General features: G+C 49.8%; 1 protein-coding gene across 1 annotated transcript; it reads right to left on the bottom strand.

The window, feature by feature from the left end:
* Positions 1-2,922: 2,922 nt before the first annotated feature.
* NR1D1 (nuclear receptor subfamily 1 group D member 1) lies at positions 2,923-16,025 on the bottom strand. The gene is made up of 8 exons (XM_035137047.2): positions 15,629-16,025; positions 9,219-9,563; positions 8,830-8,918; positions 7,887-8,031; positions 6,731-7,341; positions 4,875-5,060; positions 4,119-4,329; positions 2,923-3,397 (listed from the first exon to the last, which is right to left on the bottom strand). The coding sequence occupies exons 1-8, from the start codon at positions 15,687-15,689 to the stop codon at positions 3,198-3,200; spliced, it is 1,848 nt and encodes a 615-aa protein (XP_034992938.2). The 5' UTR covers positions 15,690-16,025; the 3' UTR covers positions 2,923-3,197.
* Between the last annotated feature and the right edge of the window lie 208 nt (positions 16,026-16,233).

Raw genomic sequence — 16,233 nt, 5'->3', positions numbered from 1 at the left:
CCTTTGAATAACTTGGCAAACTTGCCCTGTCCCGTCGGTCTTTTCCTTTAAGAATGCCCTGTCTCAAGCCCTTGAACATTTAAAGAAGAGTGAGTCATAGCTGCCAAGTTTTCCCTTTTCTCGCGAGGAAGCCTATTCAGCATAATGGAAAATCCCTGAAAAAAAGGGATAACTTGGCAGCTATGGTGAGTGATTTACCACCATCTTTTGTGGCCGGGAGAGATGAAAGACAGCTGTTTCCCAAACCTTGGTCTCCAGCTGTTTGGGGACTACAATTCCCATCATCCCTGACCACTCGTCTTGCTAGCTAAGGGGTGATGGGAGTTGTAGTCCAAAAACAGCTGGAGACCCAAGTTTGGGAAGCTCTGACCTAAGACCTAGTTCATACATATATCCTCATCATTTGTTTGCCAGTGGCACGAGGGGAGGTCTGCATGCGAATGAGCACTCTCAGATTATCCCTATAGCTACAACTCTCACATCACTTGACCCCAATTCAATCTTTGCTGCAGACTCACTCCACACACACAGTTAAGCCAGCCAACTCGTCCAGCGGTTCCCCAGAAAGGAGAAAAAAAGGGGGCAGGAACACCAAGACGCCTTCAGGGGGGTTACTCAGGTCTTGAGGCAGTGGGCATGGTAGCCAAAGAAAACCTTTCCACCCTGGGCATCTCCTTGGCTCTAGCTATTGAGGCCAATCTCTGGGCGAGGCAAACGTCCCTCCGTAAGAACCACCAGTGTCGCTGACATCAGTGACCCCCCTCCCTTCCCCCTCAAAAAATGCCTCTGAAAGGGAAGTAGATAGCTTTTGCATACTTAGTTTAAAGGGGGATGGGTGGAATCTGCACATTTTGAGTTTGTACCAGGGATATATGCAAGGCACCCCCATCTAAATGGGAGTTCTCTGAAGTTTTTGCGGTGCACCAAAACTCCCTACAGAGGGCACCACAAAACATCTTGTAATGGCTGCTGGGGCAAGATGGCGCTTGTGCCTCAACCCAACTCTTGGAGGAAGAGAACTCAGGGTTCATCCCGTCTCATAACACCGAGTCCCCCTCAGGTGCCACTCATATACCATCATGCCAGCCCTTTCCTATCTTGCCAGGGGAAAGCAGCAAACAGCGGGGCTGCCCTCCTCCTCCTCCTCTGGTGGCTGCCAGGCTGCATCTCTGCTAATGGATGTCCAACCTGTCTTGAGAAGCTCAAGGCTTTTGTAGCAGGAGGTCTTGCTCCTCCAGGGGAGTAACACCCCACCATCTCCTCTGCCTCCCGGGCACTTGACAACTGTGACAATTTGTGGGGTTAGGAGCCCCACACCAGAGGCCTATTCGGGGGGGGGGAGGAGAGACAATACTTTCCCTGTACCACTTCTCAGTATTCCTTTTGTCAAGTACATACCTCATATAGTTCCTGCCGATGGTACCCTACGGATCTTTTCTGCGCCTCCCCCTGCCCCCCCCCACCGGATTCTCATTAGTTCTGCAAGGATATTAACTCCAGGAGTTGCAATGATAGGTTCAGACAAGGTGGTTTAGGGAGGAGAGGAAGTGAGTTTCCATTAAAGGGGGCACCCCCTCATATACTATGCATTGTGGTTTTATCCCCCTCGCAGTCCAGAGCAGGGAAAGAAACTGTGAGCAGGGAGTTATTAGTGAATGTACGTTTGGGACATGGGGTTTTCAGTGTGTTTCAGAAGGGGTGTTGGGTTGGGGGAGTCCGAGGGAGGGGAAAACCTGGTGGGGAAAACTGTGTCTCCCTCCACCTCATCTTTATTCCCTCTCCCTTCCCCTTTCTTCTTTTTTTTTTGTGTCTGGGTAGCAGGAAGCTGCTGATGTAAAAACAAAAACAAAAAAAAAACGACAATCACAATTTGTCTGTGACGTGCGATTTTGGAAAAAAGAAAAAAAAAACCTGAAAAGTCTGGGGCGGGAAAACAAACCCTTTTTTGTGTTTTTGGTCAGGATTTTAAAGAAAGATATTTTTATGGTAATTGTCGCTGGTCTATTTTACTATATATTTATGTAATAAATATATGATTAAAAACAAACAAACAAACCTACCCTTTAAAAAAAAAGACAAAAAAAAAACCAACCGTCACAGCCCCAACTGGTTTTTGGTGTCTCATTTATGGTGAGTAGCGATGGGCAAAAATTTACTCTTTAACTATCAAAACACAGAAGAATGTGGGGCTTGCTTGATATTTCTGTTCTGCAGATAAAAATCGTGGGAGCCTTTGTTCTCATGGCTTTCCCCCTCCCCTCCCAATTCACCATTTTAGTCATTAAAGCCCCCACACCTAAAAGTTGAGTAGAAACAAAAAATTCGCCCACGCCAAAGCAAAAAAGCATCACCACATTTGGGGGGTGGGGGTGGGAAGATGGGTGCCATACCGATGGCATGTGTAAGTGACTCACATTACTGAAAAATCAGGCTGAGGGTAGACTGCCTGGCTTCAGGGGATTTAAAAAAAAAAAATTGAAAGAGGGTGTGAAAGTTGCATGTGATGTGGATGGTCTTCCTCTTTTTCACCTGATAACAAGGTCTTTTAGCTGGGAGGTGGTAGTGCTTCAAAAACTGGTTTGACCAGAGGTACGGTAGGAGTAGGACAAAATACACGGGTGCCACACCGAGGGAAACAAATAGTTTTCCCTTAAACCACCATCTTGCCATACTTAAGCCCTGACAAAATAAGTGGGACAGGACAGCCACCATTTTAAGCACCACAATTCACTTCTGGCTTGCCGGGGGAGGCAGCCAATGTCTCCCTTGTGTATAGAGCTCCAATAGTCACCTCTCTCTAGCTGAGGCAACTGGTTACCCCCACACGGAGTCCCAAACCACCAACACACCTTCCCTCCCATTCAGGAGAAGAGCGGGGGCGGACACACAAGGCGAACTCAGGAAGGACGTGGATCCAGGCCATTTTTGTTTTCAATATATTATTCCCCTGTGGCCAGCGCCACAGCAGGGAAGAATGCCGGTTCTATTCACACAACTCCAATATACAGAGAGATATTTACAAAAGGCGGCTTGTGGGCCGCTTGCTTCTGAGCAGGTGGGGGCAGCAGCTCCTATGCCGGTATAAATATAGTTTGCTGGGTCCAGGCCCAGAGAGAGCAGTCTGGTTAGTGCAACAACGCAGGGAGGGCAAGACGAGAGGGTGGTCCAGTAGTTATGTGCAAGCCCCTCCCTGTCTTCTACTGAGCATCAATGCGAAAGGAGAGCAGCTTCTCAGAGTGCATGTTGTTGAGGGTGCGCAGGTCGGGAAGCTTCAGTAGCAGCTTGGTGAAACGGGACGTTTCCTGGGGGTGGTTTTTGAGGACGAGGGCTCTCAGGGCACGGATAAGCATCTCCTGTAACTGCTCCACTGATCCTGGGTTCTCAATGCCTGAACGATCTGCACAAGAGAGGGATGGGCAGTCAGTAACATGTTAACAGCGCAACAGACACACCTGCCTGGTTTTCAGGTCTCTGATCTAGCAAACCACGTTTTCAGCCTCCCACAAGGTCACAGATTGCCTTGGCAAAACCTGACATATAAAAGATCCCAATCTCCTCAGAGCTCTGAATTATTTTTTATTAAGAATCATTCTCTCTTAAAGCACCACCACTGTTCGTAGCATTTTGCAAGGTACCACGAGGAAGAAGAGGCAGGTCCCCACTTCAAGGAGTTTACACTCCCAAGTTTGAACAATGGGGAAAAGAGGAGCAGAGGCAAAGGTGTCGGGAGAAATATGAAGATATGTAGTTAATTTAGGGGTTTGCTGCGTTTGCAGTGTGTTGGTGTTTCAAAGTTGGAGGTTCAGACTAAGGCAGTAAGACGAAGGCTTCAAGGAAAGGAAGATTTCCAAAGGAGGAAGCAGGGAGAGCAAGGGAGACCACTGTGGATGTTCTGGGAGAAGGTGCCAGGCATAAGGAACAGAAAGGGGAAAAGATGTTGACGCGTGGTAGCCAAGGGTGGTAGAGTAGGAGGCTTGAAGACCTTAGGACACAGGTGAAACAAGGGCAGAAAAACACAATGGATGGGTGTGATTGGAGAGCTTCAAGGAAAGGTAAGGACAAGGAAGCTTGTGATCCGTGACTGCGCTTCCCGCCTGTTCATGCCCAAGGACACCCACCTGCAGAGATCAGCACCACAGCTGTGAAGAGGCCAAGCTCCTCTTCAGAGAGTCCCAAGGCTCCAAGCTTCTCACTGAACTCAAACATGGATGTCAGCAGGTCACCCATGCCCATCCCCCACAGCTCCGCAAGGCTGTACTTGGTACGACTCATAAATGTGACTGTCTGTTCCTTAACGTTGAAGAGGGATGCAAACCGAACCATCAGCACCTGGGGAAATGGTAGGAGAGATGGGGAGAGACCTGTTAGAACACATGAGAATCTGTGCCCATACAACACAGTCAAATGCCATCTGTATTATTCTTCCAAGTAAGAATGCACACTTGCTTCGAAAGTGGGACTTCCTCTGAGTGAACATAGTTAAGTTCAACCGCAAGGACCAAAACAAACTGACAAGTTCTCAGAATGATTTTTACTTCTTCCCTTTGGGGTTTTTGAGTGCGTCTGGGATCCAGGCTCCCAAAAGCAGATTACAGCCCTTTAATTACTCCTAATGTGTTTACATTTCAAAATGACGCCAGCAAATAATGTACTTCATGCATTCTCATTATTATATATGGATAAATAAGAGTGTAGATTTACGTTTGAGGATTTTAAAACAATCATGTCTCCCCACTATTTTCACCAGTCTGCAGAATTAACCAATATTTAATGGATAAATATTATTCTCCACTTTTATAAGCCCTTCCTACATACATAAAATTGGTAGCTGTTAACTAGCAAGGGTCTGAAGTAGTGGGTGGAGATAATCCTACCTCAAATGTGCCAGCTTTGAGTAAGGAGACCTGGTCATGCTGCGTGAGCTCCCGGAAACCAGGGATGTGCTTTGCAAATTCCACAACCTCTCGTACAGCAGGTGTGAAGCTCATGGAGAAATCTTCCCAAATCTCCTGGCCTGTGCGGCCACTGCGACCTTGTGGGTGACAATTCATAGGACACGCCTGTTGGGATGGAGAAAAAATGAGACATGTTAGATGAAGAGTGGAAGGCTGGAATCAGAGTCAATGGAACCAGTTGCAAGCCCACATAGTCACTGAGAATTGAGGACCCTTTGCCAATCTGTTGCCTTCTGATGTTTTGTAATATGTCTCATTAGCCCCAGGGAGTTTTAGTCCAGGTTAACAAGGGACCCAGGTGGCGCTGTGGGCTAAACCACTGAGCCTAGGGCTTGCTGATCAGAAGGTCGGCGGTTCAAATCCCTGTGACGGGGTGAGCTCCCGTTGCTTGGTCCCAGCTCCTGCCAACCTAGCAGTTCGAAAGCATGTCAAAATGCAAGTAGATAAATAGGAACCGCTACAGCGGGAAGGTAAACGGCGTTTCCATGTGCTGCTCTGGTTTGCCAGAAGCGGCTTTGTCATGCTGGCCACATGACCTGGAAGCTATACGCCGCCTCCCTCGGCCAATAATGTGAGATGAGCGCGCAACCCCAGAGTCGGTCACGACTGGACCTAATAGTCAGGTGTCCCTTTACCTTTAACAGGTGGAATAGAAGCTTCTAAACTTCCTTTTGCTGCTCTTCTGCATTTGATGCCACTACCCCCAGCCATAAGAAAGGAGGCATTCCTTTGCAGAATAACCAGACAGATTGAGCCAATACTGACTTCTAGCCTGACAATAGGTAGGAGTGGAGTTTCATGTAATCTAACTGCAGTAGCTAACATCCCACTGATTGAAAACAGACTAAAAGAGAATGCCAACAGATTACTTTTCAAGTCAGGATTGAGTCCAACACTACCTGAGCTAAGCAAATACTTCTTGTAGGCTAAGTCTTCGCTTTAAAGCAGGAACAGAAGACCTGTGGCCCTCCAGATCCTGTTGGGACTACAACCCCCACAATCCTGGACTATTGGCCATGCTAGCTGGGGCTGATGGGAGTTGGAGTTCAACAACATCTAGAGCACCACAGGTTCCCTACTGATGTTCCTTCCCCCCCATAAAAAAAAACATTAACAGACTGAATTTTCGCATGCATAGCCATAAATGAAGCTACAGTGAAATGTTGAACATATTATTAAGAAATATTGTTTGTTTTTCACTGAAACCTCAAAGATATACTGTACATGATGGAACGTGGCTGAGAAAAAGCTCATTTTGTGGGCCGAGGAATGTGAGAGATACAAAATATGTACAAGGAGCCGCCTATCCCTGAATAACGCAAGAAGCGCAGGACGAATCCAAATGTCTCAGGTGGCAGGTTAAAATCAGGGCTTTCATCAACCGGAACTCTCCAGAACTTGGTTCCGGCACCTCTCAGGTGGGCGCCATGGTCCTTATAAGAATACAAGGGAGGCGTTCGTGGCGAGTTCCAGCACCCCTTTTCCTAGAAAAATAGCACTGGTTAAAATATATATAAAGGGCTGAGGTGGTGGTGGTGGGGAATATCCAAAATCGTAGCAATACAGTGGCTACAACTAGTGAAGCTCCCGGTTCAAATCTCATCTGATTTGCCTCAGGCAAAAGCCACGGGTTTTCCTTCTGGGATATTAAAACAAGCTGGCTATATAATAGCTAGAGAAAAGGCAGCTGGAGGCTGAACTGGTCGCTGAATAAGCCTTGGCTGGCAAACAAGAGCGCGCCTTGTGTGGTGCCGTGAGGAGGATGTGACACTCACCAAGAGGATATCTCTGGGTTCGCCTTGCTGGGGGCAGCCTTGGCCGACGGAGGAATCTGTCTCCCCGGAGGGGTAGCCGGAGGGGCAAAACCGATGGCCGTTCATGTTGTTCTGGTGGCATGTGTTGCTTGGGGTGGAGCCAGAGTTCCAGTTGTCGTTTTGGTGGCAGGGCCCGTTTCCGTGGTAACCACTAGACAGCCAGTTGCTCTCCCAACTCAGAGAGTTCTCGCTCCCTGCAGGAGCCAGGGGCCCTGCGGCCAGTTTGTCGTGGGCATAAACAAAAATCTCCTTGTGGGCCTTGGACACCTGCGAGATGACATCTTCCGTGACTTCGCCGGGGCTCGGGGAGCGGGGCGGCGTCAGCTGCTGGGAGAACTGGGCAAAGCAAGGAGATGGCTGGGGAGGCGAGGCCACGTGAGGCGGTGAGGATCGCGGCGCCAGCTGTGGCTGGTGGCACAGAAGGGGGCTGGCAGGCTGCTGGTGCCCCGTTGACAAGCCCTCAGGCAGGCACTGCGCACTGAGCTGGTTGTTGGCCATGTTGTTCATAGCGCTCTGCATCTCTGCCAGCATGCGTTGTTTCTCGCGCTTGGGGATGCGGCCAAAACGGACAGCTGTAGGGGAGGCAAACGGGGGTGTCTAGGGTCACAATGGCAATTGAGAATCTCACATTTCCAAGCACAATTCAAAGCGTTGTCGCTGACCTTTAAAAAGCCCTAAATGACCTCGGCCCAGTATACCTGAAGGAATTTCTCCACCCCCATCATTCGGCCCAGACACTGAGGTCCAGCGCCAAGGGCCTTCTGGTGGTTCCCTCCCTGCAAGAAGTGAAACTACAGGGAAGCAGGCAGAGGGCCTTCTTGGTGGTGGCGCCCGCCCTGTGGAACGCCCTCCCACCAGATGTCAAGGAAATAAACAACTATCTGACTTTTATAAGACATCTGAAGGCAGCCCTGTTCAGGGAAGCTTTTAACAGTTGATGTTTTATTGTGTGTTTGGAGCCACCCAGAGTGGCTGGGGCAACCCAATCAGATGGGCAGCATATAAATAATAATAATAAATTGTTATTATTCCACAAAGCAGAATCCTAACGAAACAAAGCCTGCAAGGGGTAAATCAAAAAGTCAAATCTCCAACCCTCACATGGCAGGGAACTCACCATCACGGGACATGCCAACCCCCAGACACTTCTTGAAGCGGCACTGCTGGCAACGATTCCGGTTGATGCGGACAATGTTGCAGGTTTCGTTCTTTAGGCACTTTTTGTACTGGATGTTTTGCTGAATGCTGCGCCGGAAGAAACCCTGAGGGAGGGAGAGAGAGAGAGAGCGGATTAGCACCTAGGCCTGACGAGCGAGCGGCTGTACCCAAACCCAAACCAAAAGTGGCTGCTTTTCAGCCCAGTTCCCTTGAGGCTGTGAGCTGGAGGCTGAGGACTTGAACGGGAAGCAGAACCAACAGAAGGTGACTACTCATCCATTGAGCAGGCAAGGGCAGAGAAGGCCGGGCTCCCACTTTTAGTCATATTAGGCCCACCTGGCCAGTCCAGAGGCAAGGTAAACACCTGCCAACCACAGGGGAAGGGCCCCAGCATGCAGAAGGCCCCAGTCTCAAGCCCTGACATCTCCAGGTAAGGCTAACCCTGGAGAGCTGCTGCCAGTCTGTGTAAACAATACTGGGTAGGTGGACCAATGACTTTGACTCTTCCTATGTTCCCAGAGGCCAATGTGGCCACTTCCATTCCCTTCTGAACCTGAAGAGCGTTCCGAGGCCTAAGCAGACACAGTCCTAAGGGGTACTAGCTCAAGCAGTGGAGGCAGAGTTATCTCAGGCCAGCTGCTGCATGCTGCTGGGGAGTCGCTACTGGTCAGGGGGGTGGTAGAACAACCTGAGCTGGCTTGCCATCCATCTCCCAGCACAAGGCTGTGTTGCAGGGCTTAAATCCCCATCTCCCACATCTCACTTAAGCTCCACTGTACTAGCATGGGGAAACTAGGGTTTATCCTGTGTGCAGCACCAAAATATCTTGGGGGGTGGGCATCGATCCAACCCCTCCCAGCTTTCATCAGCCAAATAAAAAGGCCAGAGAGAGAGATGCTCACCTTGCAGCCTTCACAAGCATGGACACCGTAATGGAACCCAGACGCCACATCTCCGCAGACTTTACACAAGAGGACCATCCCATTCAGCTCTGGAAGGAGAAAAGAGGAAGAGGGGCTGTGAGACTCCATACCCAAAGGCTGGCTTTTTTTGGCTGCTTGGTTGCTACTCCCCCAAACAACTCTTTGTAAAATAAAATAAAAAACCTAGAAGCCTACAGTGCAGCCTTTGAAGAACCCAGGAGGAATTGTGGCTGGCAGAAAGGGCCAAACTGACCCAGGGAAGGTGGGCCTGGAGTTTGAGCTTGGACTAAATCTGCTGGCACTAGTTGGCTGGACCCGCAAACACCCCAGGGCTTCCCTTCCTTGCCCAACTTAACATCCACACTCACTTGTGATGCTGCTGCTGGTGCTTTTGGCAGGGGAGATGCGCCTCCCGTCATCCATGGCCACTTGCAGCCCCACGGGGGAGCCTCCAGAGCTGTAGGAAGAGGACGACGACGAAGAAGAGGAGGAGGAAGGGGAAGCATCATCACGGAGCCCAGTGGAGCTGGTCCCGTAAAGGCGCCCAGAGTCTTGCACCAGAGACCCGGTGGGTGAAGGTGGGAAGTAGCTGGGGAAGGCGGGTTGCGAGGACAGCTGGCAGCTGCCGTTGGAGCTGTCGCTGCCACACAGAGAGACGGGACTGGTGCGGCTTGGAGAAGACCCGTTGGAGCCAATGTAGCTGATGACACCACCTGTAGAGAGTTAAAAAAAAGGAAGAGGGTTGAGAATCCCACCTCACTACAGCCCTTCGGTTTCCAGCTGCCCCAGCTGATTGTTCGTGTTTCACAACTCGAGGACATCATGTTGGAAACCTCAAGCAGCCTTTAAAGAGGAGCAAGTTTCTAGATCTCCCTGTGGCGGATGATATCCCGACCACACGGCTGCACCCTCAAGAGGCATTCGCAAAGGCAAGCAGATGTTTCGGTAGCCAAGAAAGGCAGCAGGTTTCAACTGAGGCGAGGTAGAACAAGAGAGAGAGAGAGAGGCTCTGACAACCTTCATATGTTGTAACCAAGTTAAGTTTGTTGTGTTTTGAAATTGTGAATCCCTAGAGCTGGACAGCGCTGAAAAAAGGGAGGTCTGGAGTAGCTGAATGCTTTGTACAATTCTGGTTGTCTCCGAAAAGAAAGAAGACCAAGACAAAGCTAGGAAAGCATTATTATTTTTTTAAGGGCTGCATTAAAAAGAAGAGAGCCTGCCTGCAGGCTTGCGCTCTAAGAGAAAAACAAGACCATTGCGAAGGCAGAAGGGAAGCAGGGAGAGAAGAGGCAGAAATCAGAAGTGGAAGGCTAAGGAGAGAGAGCCGAGAAATGGGGCCCAGAGCAGCTGAAGAAAGGTTCGGGCATTTGGGGGCCTTTTCTTAAAGCTTTGTAAAAAAGGACTACGGTACTAAAGTGGGACGTGACAGAAGGTTATAAAATTAGGAGGAGGGTAGAGAGGAGAAAAGTTTTCTTCCATAATGCTAACAGAGAGCAAATGTGATATAAGTATTGCTTCAGAGAGCAACTACTCAGGCTAGTGAGCCAAGCTCCATGATGCGGAGGATAGTACAGCAAACATACATATCCAGCAGACCTGGTCTAAAATTCATTCCCTGTTCCAAATATAGGATTTCTTTTTAAAAAAACTTTTTTTTTGCAGGAACAGTACCACAACTACCCTTCCCTGAGTCAAATCTACTAGGTGAGAAAACCTCCTAATTGCATTGCTGGATCAGACCAAGGTGGTTCTAGTCCTGCACTCTATTTCCCAGCAAGTACTCCCAAGAGAGCCCCCATTTGCTCTCCACATTGTGGCCTTATATGCAAAGGGGTGCTATCTCTGACCATGAAAAAAAGGAGGTGGTAATTTACTCTGAACATGTGAGTTCTCAAAGGCACAAGATGGCAGATGGGAGATGGGAAACCTTGGAACACTGGAGGAGCGATAGGTTAGGGGTGAAAGTAAACCTACTTGTGAGCAAAACACGACACAGAGTGAGAACAAAGCTGCCCCGGTATGTGGGAGCTGACACTTCCCAGCACACACCTGATAAAAGGTTTGCAAAGTCCAACCCCACATTACTGGCCAGTTGCAAGCTCTGAGCTGGTCTTGCCAAAATTCTTCCCTTGCAATCCAGCTCTCTCTCTCTCTCTCTCTCTCTCAGCTTTCAGTTGTTGACCTACATCTCAGAGCTGCAAAAGGAAAAAACACCGAGTGAGTGATGCAGCGAGTGGAGAGGGAGGGAGGAAGGCGTGCGGCCCAGAAATTGTTGAAAATTGGGTGGAAGCCAAAAAAGCCATCATACACCCCACCCTGGAAGCTGAGGGGAGGTGGGTAAGCTGGGAAGGGCTGAATACTCCAGCCTGGAGATGGCTTGTTTTTTGTTTTCTATAGAAGAACTACCACTGCTCCAGGCTTTGTAGCTGGGCTACATGCCAGTGGCCAAACTGCTGTAGGAAAAGCCTCAAGCAAAGTAAAAACAAAGCCATCCGTGCCAGAGGGATTATAAACAAGGTCACGTGTGGAAGCCATGTTCAGTGCCCAGGCAGGCCTTTAACAACAAGCGGGGAGCCTTTATCTTGTTGACTGGTTACCACCCGCTAAAGACCTTCCTTGCGTGTGGCCCAAGCACCTGGGACTGGTTGCTTAGCAGACATTAAAAGGAATCGGGGCAAATAAAGCTGTAAGTGGAGTGTCTCCCTTTCCCCCTTGTCAGGGATAGGAAAGAGAGCTGGATAGTGACCCAAGTCAATTTCTGCCAGCAATCCAAACGGTACACACACACACACACACACACACACACACACACACACACACAAGAGAAGTGAACAAAGGATAAGCAATTGATTAAAATTAAAACTTAGCAGCTGTGCTTTGGCTAGAGCTCTTGTCCTGTGGGACCACAGATCGCCTTCTACCACTTTTTGCTTAGGGTCCAGGGCAAGCTACTCAGATCGAACACAAGTGATAACCGCCTTGCTCGTCTGCACATAGGAGAACTTTGCAATCCTGCCAAAATTAGGGCAAAGCTGGAGCTCAGTGACAAAGTGCCAACAGATGTGCCAGAAGCAACTCCACTCACTTTGGTGCCTCTTCTAATCCCATGCCGTTCATACATCTCCCAATATATCTCAAATACTGTGCAACACTTTGGCGGCTTATTAAAAGCAGGCTGTCCTTTCCTCTGCAGAACAAACACTTAACCAGGAGAATCATCAAGGGCAAATTAAGGGCAGGGATATTTCAAGCAGGCACCTTGATTTGAACTTGGGGTGCCGAGGCCTGAGAGCCAGCCCAGCATCTGGCTTGCTAGGGCAGCCGTGATCATCCTGTCTGGGTTTTGAGCATGCGGCCCTTGCACGTGACCTTGTCAGTAATCTCTTCCTCAATGCTGATTATGGTTGTTGTTTTTCCTTCCTAGCAGCCTCTCCTGAATTACTTCACTTTCCTTCTTTTAAAAGGCGAGAAGCAGAGTTTGCAAATCTAGCAATTCAGGATGGGAAGGGTGGCGCAGGGAATCCTGCAAAGGAGGAAGGTATGCAAATCTTGCAGCCTTCTTCCCTCCCGGCTTGGAGTCCCTAGCTTCCGTGCAGCTATTAAATGCAGGTTGCGTCAGAGAGATGACTGCCCCAAGTGGGTCAGGGAGGATAAATAGGAGAACTTGCTAGAAGGCACGGACCAAGTTGGCCATCTTCCAGATAGGTGTGAAAAAAGGGAAAGGCGTGCCTCGTCCGTTTGCAATGTGTCTTGTCAGTCTTCTAGAGACAAGGAGCCAGGAGTAGCTGGGGACACATGGCATCACTAAGTAAGCACACGTGGTCCTTGACACAAGGCCACATGCTACCCGTTTGCTCACCCCAAAGGGGAGGACAGCTGATGCAAAAGGGGGGCCGGGGGGAAACTTGCAGCTGAGCGCCACCAAAAATAAAATTAGGGGGGGGCAGAGCTCAAAACTAACAAGGTCAATCAAAGGAAAAGGGATCTCCATCACCCAGATCCCTGAACTGAACCACCTTGGGCCCACTAACTTACTAACCCAGCAATGGAATCAAAACTAACATGGTAGCTGTACATACAAACCATACCCACAAGAGATGGGGGGAAAACAAGCCCCTAGATATTTAAAAAAAAAACAACCTTAAAACCCACGCAATGCAGGATGCTATTCTATGAGGTCTTATTAGGGGGGAATGACACACTGAACTCACTGGGACTTACTTCTGAGTAAATACTGTATACTTAGAACTGGGGAGCTTGGCAATCAAGCCACATGGCTCTGTGGGACTTTCCCATCTTCTAACATACCATAGGTGACTCCTGACCCAGCAAATCCTACCCCACTTGAAAGTGTTGAAACCCCAAACACCAGATCTTTAAAAAGGAATTATCCCACTGCTAACCCGCACAGCAAATGCAGAAAGCCTTTCCTCATTCCTAAACACTTTCTCCTTTAAGGGAACCTCAAGACCTTATTATTGGATTAGACAAATACCATTCACTTAAACTGCCCAGGGTACATTTTATTACATAGTTCTATTGTTAATACTTAATCAGTACCTACATCTAAAAGAAATACATATGTAGTAAGACAGGAGTGCCTGGCGTGCTATGGTCCATGGGGTCACGAAGAGTCGGACACGACTAAACGACTAAACAACAACATGTAGTATATACCGAAACAAAGACCACCATAGCTGTCAAGTTTTCCCTTTTCCCGCGATGAAGCCTATTCAGCATAAGGGAATTTCCCTTTAAAAAAGGGAGAATTTGACAGCTATGAAAGACCACAGGAAAAAAATATTTGTGCCACCCAGTCTTTAAAATATTGGAAGCTTTTGGGTGTCCCCCCCCCCATTCCTCCTCGGGCTGGAATGACTCCTCTGTAACTAGAACATTCATTTCCAGCATTTAAACACTAGTTAGAGAACATAAAGTTGGGGTTTTGGTATTTTGGTTATTTCCCTATTTTCTATCGAATGCTGCTAAAACACATGTGCACCAATAAATATTGCCTGCTTTCCACCACAAAAGAAAGGCACTCTGTATATGCACTGAGGCAAACTGTTTGCGGCACAAACAGAAGGCACTCTGCACATGCAGTAATGAACACGTGACCTTACACGATTTCCTTTTTCTTTTTCCTCAGAAAACTTTACGCTTTTATTGGCTGGGTGCAAGGCTGCAAGCTTTGGGGAGGTAAAGCTGCCACCAGGCAAGCAGTAACAAAGTGATCGGGCAGAGGGCCGTCAAAATAGTAAGAGAAGCCGGATTTTTCCAGCCAAATAAGACACGCCAGGATGCAGAGACTGGTGAACGTGAGTGATTTCGCCCACTCGGTTCTCATGCTCCGTTAAGTTGCCCGTCCAAGACTTTCGCACTCCCAAAAGACACATGAGGGTTACCTCCCGAGAACTGAATAACTAGGAAGCGAGATCGGAAGGCTGGCAAGTCAGCCAGTTCACCTCCACGTGTCCCACTTGCACGTTGCCCGCTTCTATCCCGACTTCACCCATCACGCTTTGCCCCGCCCCCTGCCCGCCCATTGGTTCCCATTTCCCCTCCCTGGCAAGAGATGGCCCATCCTTCAGCCGCGCCCTCTACGGCGAACTCGGAACGTTCGAGCTTCCCGGATGGTGACGTAGCTCTAGGGGAGGCGTATCTAATGAGCTAATGGGGCGAGCTCGGCCAATGGGAGGCGACCGGAGGCGGGACCGATAGGGAAAACAAACGTTGCACGTGGCTGAGCCGGGTAAGGGGACACGTGAGAGGATGAATGGGGAAGCTTGAAGGGGGAATCCCAGGAAGGGTGGGATTCCGAAGCGGGGTGCGGGTGCTAGTAGTGTAACTCCAAAGTAGTGGGGTTGGAGGGGAGTGAAGGAGAAAAGAAATCCCTATAACCAATAAAGGACCATCAATTCGGGGGGGGGGGAATATGAGGAGATCTCCGCCGGGCATCCCTTCCCCTTCCAAGGCTTCCTCCCAAGAAAACACCAGGTATGTGATGCTCACTGTGGAAGCAAGGCAGCCCCGATCCTCTCCCCCCACAACTGCCCTAATCCCACCCTCCCCAAAGGACGAGGTAGGGCGTCGCCTGCCGCTACTGGTAGCCCAGGCAAGACATTGGACTCAGCTCCCTCCCCCCACGAGGAGAAGGAAAGTTGACCTCTTTTCCTGAAACTGACACCTATAACTCATTTCCCTTGCTCCCCTTGTCACAGATCCACCCTCTCCCCAGGAGGAAACTACAACAGAAGGATGAGAAATCAACCTTTCCTAATTGGGTTGGGGGGTGAAATTGAGAAGTCTGATGGGCTAAAAGAACGGGGGCAGGTAATAGGGGCACTCTTGTTCCTCCCAGTTTCAAAACCCAGCACCTCTCTTCCTTGTGGTTTTGGGGGTGCATTCAGGCAGGATCCTGAATGCTATATATGAGACTCTAAGGTTGTTTGCACACTTCGTATCTCTGTATCAGCGCTTGCGGTATTTAGGGTGGGGAGATACCCTGCTTGGGAACTCAATGCCGCCGCCGCCGCCACCACCACCACCCCAACTCCAGCAGACGCCCCACGAGTAGCTGCAGGAGCGCCGGGCAGCAGGAGAACTGCTCCCTTCACTGCAGGTGCACGAGAAAGAGGCTGAAGCGCCAGACCTCTGCGACCGGAGGTCGCCACGAAGGGGAGGCTATGGGGCAAGTTTTAGGAGGGAGTATAGCACTGCATGACCCGTTCCCTCAAGGCAAGGGTCAGCCTCAATAAGCCAGCCGCGAGAGGCTTACCTGGGGCGTTGTTGTTCGTATCCAAAGTGGCCATCCTGTTCAGTTGACAGCCGTCATTCATGTCGAGAGAAGAAGCGAGCCGAGATTCCGTGGGCGAGGAAGGAGCGAGGGGGAGCGAGAGGCTGCCCCTTTCTCCTCCTCGGTCTTCTTCTGGTCCCCCCAAAGTTATGCTGCAAAAGCGGCTGGGAACCCAGTCAGCTTGTACAGAACGCTGGTGGGAATGTGCCCTTTAAAAAATTGTCTTAAAAAGATTATATTTGCACTGAGAGCCGCAGTGCAAAAGTCGAAAGAGCGCGAGAGCGGCTGAGTACGTGGGATACCTCGCAGCAGCCCGGGAGCTCCACTCTGCTGCTGCCTCTCCCTTTGCCTGCAAAATTTTACTCTGCCAGGGTTCACTCACTCTCTGGTCTCCCTCTCTGCCTGCGGCTGCGCAGATGCCAGCACGCGGCACTGGAGCATCCACCATGTGACTCCTAGGGAGAGCCTCGTGCCCCAGTGACACACTTTCTGCTGCTGCTGCTGCAGCCGCAGCCACAGCAGGCACATTGCGCTCGGCTTCTTCGCTAGAGCGCAAGGGTTGCCGGGAGTTGTAGTTCGCATGGACA

This window comes from Zootoca vivipara, chromosome 13 (assembly GCF_963506605.1).
Source record: "Zootoca vivipara chromosome 13, rZooViv1.1, whole genome shotgun sequence".
Lineage (NCBI taxonomy): Eukaryota > Metazoa > Chordata > Lepidosauria > Squamata > Lacertidae > Zootoca > Zootoca vivipara.
Note: the sequence above shows the minus strand (reverse complement) of the source record. Positions and strands in the feature narration are given on the sequence as shown.